Raw genomic sequence first — 8,646 nt, forward strand, 5'->3', positions numbered from 1 at the left:
ATATCTCTAACTCTTCTAGAAAATTACAGTTTTAACTCACAGAGCAATAAAAATATTAAACGCTATTAAAATTTTACTTAGTACATGTGTATTTTAGTACTTCTTAATACTTCTTTTTTAATTATAATCTTGTTTAGTTTCAATATTTCATTTGTAAAATAAATAACATGATTTTAACTAGGGGTAACCCTCACCAAGATGGCATCCACAAGGTCATGAGTTCGAATCCTTGCTCCTTAATTAGTTTGAACCGATCAACTATTGGTTTAGTTTCTTGTGGTCTTTTGTCGGCTAGGGTCACAAAACGGGATTTATCTACACCTGAAAGGGTTGTGTAGGGTTTCTCTTGTCATCCAAAAATAACATGATTTTAACAAGGTTGTGCACTGTTGAAAAGGAAAAATTTAGGAAAGAAGGTTGTATAAAAAACAAAGATAATAAAATTTTAAAATATCTATGTATTAAGTAAAAATTTAATAGAATTTAATAATTTTGTTGCTTCAGGGGTTAGAAATGCAAATTTTTTAAAGAATTAAGGATGTATATTGTAACAGGTAAAAAATTTAGGAACTAAAATTGCTCCCAAGCATAATTGAGAGAGTAAAATTATATTTTTCCCTTAATTAAAATATATGTATATTTTAATATATGTATATTGTAACAGAGTCAGTAGTACTCAAAAAAATAAATAAATAAATAAATAAATAAATATATATATATATATATATATATATATATATGTGTGTATATTATTTACTTAAACCTATATATATATATAATGGGATGGGGTGGGGTAGAATGGTCCCTCCATGCATGAGCCCTGGTCCCCGAATGACATTGAATGTATCGTTCTGGTTTCAACTCCAACAATAAATTACTTTCATTTGGACTCACCAAAACACATGAAAATAAAAGAAGTGAAGAGGGGGTGATGGAAGAGGAAGAGCCACTGCTTGAAGACAACATGGAGGAAGAGGCGGCGCTAAATCGCAAGGCTTTCGTTGGAGAGGTGAAAGAGGTGAATCGCATAGCTCTGCCCATGATTGTGGTCACAGTTTCGCAGTATCTCTTGCGCACTTCTCCAATGCTAATGCTCGGACATCTTGGGGAGCTCCCTCTCTCCAGTGCCTCCATTGCCACTTCTCTTTGCAACGTCACCGGCTACAGTGTTCTTGTAATTATCCATCATTTCATCCTTATTATTATATCCTTCCTGTTCTTTAGTCTTAATTCAAATTAACTTGTTGGGCGGAGGTCAATAAAGACCAAATCTAATACTTGGTGGCTGAAGAATTGTGTGTTTTAAGTATTTTTGAAGGTTTTGAGAGTTCTAAGAGCAACCTGATTAGGGGGAAGGGTTAGTGGTTTTTCTCTCCTACAATGTATAATTTTTTGTGAGCTTAGAGAAGAGGTAAATCTATGTGTTTCTGCATGTTAGGCACACATCTCGCAGTCTCGCACTGTACCCGCTCTGTTGGGCATGCTAATCTATACTTTTTTTTAAAAAAAAAATTGTTTTTACATTTTTCTTTCTTCCGATTGTCTCTTCTTTCTCTTTCCTAGTTGTACTGACAAAGCCACCTAAAAATTGTTACTACTTACTAATTACTATTGAGATTGTTCTAAGGTCTTCCCCAATAGTGTGAGGGTTTTGAGGAGAGAAGGGAGAGAAAAAAAGAAAAAAAAAACAAAATCTGAAATTTTTTTTTTTAAAAAATAACATTGCTTTAAGCGCCCAGCGAGCCTGGCACGGAACGCGTCCGCCGAGCGCGCAAAGTATGATTTACGCGCAGAACAAAGAACCACTTACTAATGAAGTAGGACCCACTTTACCTGCAAAATCCTCATTTTGCTGCAAGTATCCCCCTCTTTCTCTCACTTCTCCCTCTCTCCTTCACCTCACTCAACTTTTGGTCCAAAAACAACTATTGTGGAAGTCCTAAGGATAATAAGGGTTTGGAGGGTTTTTGAAAGTTTTTGAGGGTTTTAAGAGTTTCTAAGTGTTTTGAGGGTTCGAAGGGTAATAAATATTTGGATGATTTTAAATGTTTTGAGGGTTCTAAGTGTAATAAAGATTTACGAGTTTTTGAGAGTTTTAAAGGTTTTGAAGGTTGTGACTTGTGAGGTAATATTAAGGGTTTAAAAGGTAAAGGCCAACCCTTAACATTTGGTGGTAGGATTGTTGGACGGATACGGTAAAGATCGAGTCTAAAATTTAGCGTCTCAAAAATGTGATGGTCGTCAATAAAGTTGTACCTTAATTATTAGCTATAACTTTTGATGTAATTAAGTTGTAAGTGCTTGATCCTAACATAATTAGTCATCAAACTGCAGTTTGGAATGTCCAGCGCGTTGGAGACACTGTGCGGGCAGGCATACGGTGCAGGACACTATAAAAAACTATCGACTTTTACTTACGTTGCCATTCTATGTCTCTTCCTGGTCTGTATCCCTGTTTCTATACTATGGTTATTCACGGAAAGATTGCTGAAATTGATAGGCCAAGACCCTTCAATCGCCGCCCAGGCCGGAAACTACGCTATTTGGCTCATTCCCACTCTCTTCCCTTACGCCATTCTCCAGTCTCTGGTTCGCTATCTGCAGACCCAGAGCTTAATTCTTCCCATGCTATGGACTGCCGTTGCGGCTCTGTGTCTCCAGCTACCAATTTGTTGGGCTTTTATCTTCAAACTGAATTTAGGGAACGCAGGAGCCGCATTATCCATTGGTGTTTCGTATTGGGTTAATGTGATTTTGATTCTGGTTTATGTCAAGTACTCGTCGACCTGTAAAAAGAGTCGTGCCACTCTTTCTTGGGATGTTTTTGCAAGCATGGGGGAGTTCTTTCGCTTTGCTCTCCCCTCTGCTGTAATGGTCTGGTAAATAAGACTAATGAGTTTTCATCTGTTTATATGTGCATTAGCAGAACACTGATTGATTTCATGTTGCTGGCTGTAGTTTGGAGTGGTGGGCATTTGAGCTGATTGTGCTGTTATCTGGAATCTTGCCAAATCCAAAATTGGAGACTTCTCTGCTATCTATATGGTATGTGTTAGAATGAGGCGCTTATCACTGCGTCAAAAATTATAGTTCACCGGGCGAAGATGCAACTTTATTTTTTTTAGACTTCTGTTACATTTTCGAGAGGTAGGGTGCTGAACTTGACCCTTCACCAGCCTCTTTCCAATAATACCTAGCTAGCCACTAATTGCTGGATTTGACCATTCACCTTCCTCCGCCTAACAATTTCGTAGCCACCAATTGCTGGACTTGGCCTTTCACCAGCCTTTGCACAACAATTCCCCTTCCAAACACCTGTCCGCCTTAACTGCACAATTTTTACTCTTGTTAGGACTCGAACCCATAGCTTACAGTGAATGCACAATTTTTTTCCTTTATAGACAATTGTCGGCAAAGATGTTAGGCAGACCATGCAGCAGCCAAAGATTAGGCAATTCAAGTTGAAAACTTTGAACAAAGTTAGGCAGCCAAACTTTGGAGAATTATTGTTTGGTCCCTAAGCTTTAGACTAACTACAAAATGACCCCTATTCCTCAACTATAAATAGGGAGGTCATTTGCCATTCTTGTCATCCCAAATCATTCTATTCTTCCCTCATATACTAGAGATATTAGAGAGTTTGTTGAGTGTATTTCTCCTTCCTAGCAAGAGAGAATTATCCTTGTTTTCTCCTTGTTAGTTAGAGAGTGGTTGTAACTCCTATTTTCTCATAGTGAAATTCTTCTACCCTTGCCCGTGGTTTTTACCCTAATTTGTTTAGGGGTTTTCCACGTAAAATCTGTGCCTCATTTATTTTTCTTTCTCAAATTATTGTTGCAATCTGATCTATCCCACTTCCGCGGGCGCAACATAGACAGCCATCACATTTTTGAGAAGAAGGTGCTGGACTTGGCCTTTCATCGGCCTCCGCTCAACAATTCTCTTATCACCTGCTCCTTCACTGGCCTTCGCCCAACAATATGCTTTGATGATTTAGATGCCTATGGTGTCTTCTAATTTTACCTTTTGGATGCAGCCTTACTACCACTTCAGTCCACTACCACATTCCTTACTCTTTTGGTGCTGCTGCAAGGTTCTCCCTCCATTCATTTCAAAACTTTCTGTTTTACTTACTGCTCACATACAGTGAATAACACTCTTGTATATATGATCTCATTGGTTCAGTGTTCGGGTTTCGAATGCGCTCGGAGGTGGGAAGCCTCAGGCAGCAAGAGTTGCCCTCTTTGCTGTCCTGCTTCTCTCAGCTACAGAGTTTCTCCTTGCAAGTATAGCCATATTTTGCTGTCGTTATGTATGGGGATACATGTTTACATATGAGCAAGAAGTCATCACTTACGTAAAAGAGATCACGCCTCTTCTCTGCCTCTCAATCATCTTGGATGGCACTCAAGCAGTGCTATCTGGGGTTGCTAGAGGGAGTGGATGGCAGCACATAGGGGCATATGTCAATCTTGGTTCATATTACTTGTTTGGTATCCCTCTGGCTCTGCTATTTGGATTTGTTTTGCACCTAAAAGGGGAGGGCCTGTGGGGTGGATTGGTAGCCGGAGGATTCCTGCAGTCCACTGTCTTCTCTCTTATCACAGGCTTCACAGATTGGGAAAAGCAGGTTTGTGTATATATTCATGCCTACCATCTATTTGCTTAGTTTTAGTATGCCAACATTCTATGAATAGAATAATGTGTTTTAATTCTTCTCAACTTGAATGTTTAGTTTAATACTTAGAATACATATTTAAGTTTATATATTATATATTCAACAAGTTTTTATAGGCAAGTTATACCATGGTACCATGGATCAAAGACTACCTACATTGTCGATTCGGGTCTAAATAACTTTCAATTATGTGTGTACAATTATATATTTTATACCTGCAGTTAACATTTTATGAGTCTGTAAATAAATTAAAAGTAGATAACATGTTAACTATATGCACATCAAAATTCACCCCGCAAAGATCAAAAAAAAAAATTGGGTGATAGTAGGTGGTGGGTCCGGGGTGAGTCTTAAAAAAATTAAACTCACTGTGAGTCGGGTTGGATTATAGTTTTATGTACAAAATCCACCTAGAACCCCACTTGACCCACCATGTATATATATAGTAAAATAATTACTAATTTGTAGTTAATTATAAAATTAAAAGTTTCTAACACTTTTTTTAAGAGAAAAGTTTCTAACACTTTTACTAACTTTTTATTAGTTTTAGTTCTAAACTAACAAGTTTATTTAAAAGAAATTAACAATTTAGTTATTATATTTAAATATTTCTATTATTTTATGTTTTAATATAACTAGTGAATTTTATTATGTGTAAGTAATTTAAATATTATTTTAAAATATTTTTTAATAAGATAATAAGTTGTGGGTACCTCATAATGGGCACACACACCTAGTGGGGCGGGAGTGCATTTCGAAAAGTCCACCTGATGCGAGTTGGGAGTAGTGGATGTGTGAAGAAAATATAAGGTTGGTCGGGTGGTGGGTGTAGCACTTCCGGACCTACTCCCTACTCATTGTCATCCCTAATTATATATTCAACAAGTTTTCATGGGCAAATACCATCGACCAGAGTCTACCTACATGGCTACATTGTGGATCATGGTCTAAAACAACTTTCATATTACGTGTCTACAATTATATATTTTATACATGCAGTTAAAAGTTTATGAGTCTGTAATAAATTAAACACACATAACATGTTAACTACATACACAATATATTAACGACAGATACATAATATTTTAACTGACACATAATATTTTAATAACATATTATGTATCGGCAGTTAACATATTATGTATCTAATTATCATGCTATGTGTTTGCAGTTAACATGTTATGTGCCTTAAATTTATTTACAGACACAAACTATTAACTGTAAGTACAAAATATATCAATTGCAAACACATACTTTTGGGACGAGAGTCCACAATGCAAGGTGGACATTAGTTTATTGTATAATAACAATGAGTTCTCATGTGTGTGGGTCAATATATTTTGTATAAGATTAGCTTTGATACTAAATTGATAGATTTATTGCTTATATAAACGATAGCTCAACACTACGAGATCTTTATCTTTAGTATAATCCTTAATGATTCCAATTTTCGAGATGGACACCGCAGGCAGTAGAAGCAAGGCAAAGGATTTTTGATGAGAAAGTGCAGCCCTAGAATGACTTCCTTGAATAAATGAGAGCTTTGTGCAGCCTGCAGTTGGGTTCTTGGTATGGATTAAGCAGTGTATTATATAACATTTTTGGTTCGTTGAAGTGATTGGGACAGATGAGTATTATATTATATTGCGCGCCAGCCAGTAATGCTTGTGGCCTATTTTGTTTGGTTAAAATTAAGAGTGTGCAATATTAACATGTTTGATTGTAATTTCTAAATGTTGAATTGTTGAAACCCACTAAGTATGGTGTCTAAAAAAAAAAAAACCTAGAAGTATGGTTAGTCAACATTGGTTCCATCCAGCACTAATTATCAAAATCCTTCTAAGTCTAGTATTATGTAACACGGTGATTCAATTAATCAGAAACTAAGCAAGCAATTAAACCAACAAGAAAGAGACAACAATGATGAGAAAATAGAGATTGATCATTGATCTAAATGCAAAGTTTATTAAGTTACAAGCTACTTGGCTATTTATTTAGAATATAGTTAGTCTTTCAATACCTAAATGTAAAATTATTGTTTTCTAATGTTATTACCCCTCTTGGGATCAATCATACTTATTAAATCAAATCAATTCTTACTCAAGTATTGACCTATACAATTAACCATTTAAACTTGGGAAAATGGTCAAATAGACCCTCAAACTTTACTTGAAAAGTCAATTAGACACCTAAACTTTTGAAAGGTGCAATTAAAACCTTTACCATTTCATTTTTGTGTAATAAAGTCCAAAAACAGGTTGGTACAGGCCAACCCGGCCCATACGGGTTGGTACAGGCCAACCCGGCCCATACGGGTTGGCCCGTCATGGGTTGGTGAAAAACGGGACGGGACGGGACGGCCCGTTTTTCAAACGGGTTGGGAAAGTTCCAACCCAACCCGTTGGTTACGGGCTAAACGAGCCAGCCCGTCAGCCCCTTTTTTTTTTAATATTATATTATTAAAATTTATTAATTTTTGTATTTCTTTAGAATTAAACCCCCAACCTCTAAATTAACAATTACCATTATTTCCAATTAAACACATGAATCTTTTTGAATCAATGCTATGTATGAATATATAAATAAATAAATATAAATAAACATATATGTATGTATGTACTGTGTATAAATAAATATAAATAAACACTTGAATCTAATGTAGATTAGTGGATGTATATAATATTTGCACAAAACCATTCAACAAACATATATGTTAAATATGCTATGTAACCCACGGTCCAACCCGTACTCCCACACGGGTTACACGGATCGGGTAAAAAACGGGCCGGGCTAGAAATTCTCTAACCCAACCCGTCTAAAATACGGGTTAAATGGGCCCAACCCGACGGGTTGGGCCCGTTTTGACAGCTCTATTTGTAACCTATAGGGTTAATACTTCAATGGACAAAAGGAATATATTTATTAGCGAGTTGAGCTTTATATATGTCTTAAAGGTGCTAGGAGCGTTGTAGCGTTACAAATATGAACCCTATAGGTTACAACAACTAGACCAAGTAAAGAATTTTTGTCACTCTTGAAAAATCTTAAAGAGTTATATCTTTAAGACGATCGTCCAACAGACCAAAAAACCCAGTAAAATTATAGATGCACCAAATAACGATAATACTGGATGCGGAACAACCAGATATAAATAAATGTTTTAGAGAAATGACTAGAATCTAGTTAACTTTGAAATTACCATAAACTTTTATATATATGGGAGAAATTTGTGAAAATGTTATAAGTTGTCGACAATACAATTCTCTTCAAAATTGCTTATATTATATGACAATCTGGATTCAGAGCTAGGTGCCAGAAGCGCCTAAATTGATTAGCATATAAAAAGAGCGTTGTAACGCCAATTTCCTAGAATAAAATGAATTCTAAACAATATAGTTGAGCACTCAATGTATATATATATTGTTTTCAACAAACTTAAACAAAGAAGCACTAGAATTTTAGGAAGGTTGAGAGAAGTTTTCTGGAAGCTTTTTAGATTACGAGAGAGTGAATTTTTTTTAGCAGCTTGTAAAATCCATTCTACCCAAGTAAACAACAAGAGTTGCGCCCAACTCTTGTTGTTAAGAAAGTAAGAGTTGCTTAACTCTTGTTGCTCCCAAGCAGCACAAATATGTTCTCACATAGGAAAATTATTCCAAAATTTTGGCATAACTTAACCTGCATGAGCTTCCAATTTTTAGACGACATTCATATAAGCAAGTTGCAGAAACTCAACAGGGTACCGAAGATCTAATTTGTAAAAGAACTTTTGGATAAATTGGAGATCAATTTAGGAGAAAATCTCTAACGAACAAATTGTATCTAAACTAGAGGTTTTATGGGCTTAAGATGTAGGAGGGTTTAGACTTGGTGCAGCATATTAATGTCTTTAGCTAGATAATCTCATATTTAGTCACCCTTGATGTTGAGATTGAAGATCTAGTGACTACCTTACATATGGGAAAGTC

General features: G+C 35.9%; 1 protein-coding gene across 1 annotated transcript; it reads left to right on the top strand.

Moving 5' to 3' along the window:
• The first annotated feature begins 899 nt into the window (after nt 1-899).
• LOC116014236 (protein DETOXIFICATION 14-like) lies at nt 900-6,419 on the top strand. The gene is made up of 6 exons (XM_031254251.1): nt 900-1,174; nt 2,335-2,879; nt 2,959-3,045; nt 4,037-4,093; nt 4,186-4,630; nt 6,147-6,419. Exons 1-6 carry the CDS (start codon nt 932-934, stop codon nt 6,192-6,194), a joined length of 1,425 nt encoding a protein of 474 aa, XP_031110111.1. The 5' UTR covers nt 900-931; the 3' UTR covers nt 6,195-6,419.
• The last annotated feature ends 2,227 nt before the right edge of the window (nt 6,420-8,646 follow it).

The sequence above is a fragment of the Ipomoea triloba genome, chromosome 3, assembly GCF_003576645.1.
Source record: "Ipomoea triloba cultivar NCNSP0323 chromosome 3, ASM357664v1".
NCBI classification, from domain to species: Eukaryota; Viridiplantae; Streptophyta; class Magnoliopsida; order Solanales; family Convolvulaceae; genus Ipomoea; species Ipomoea triloba.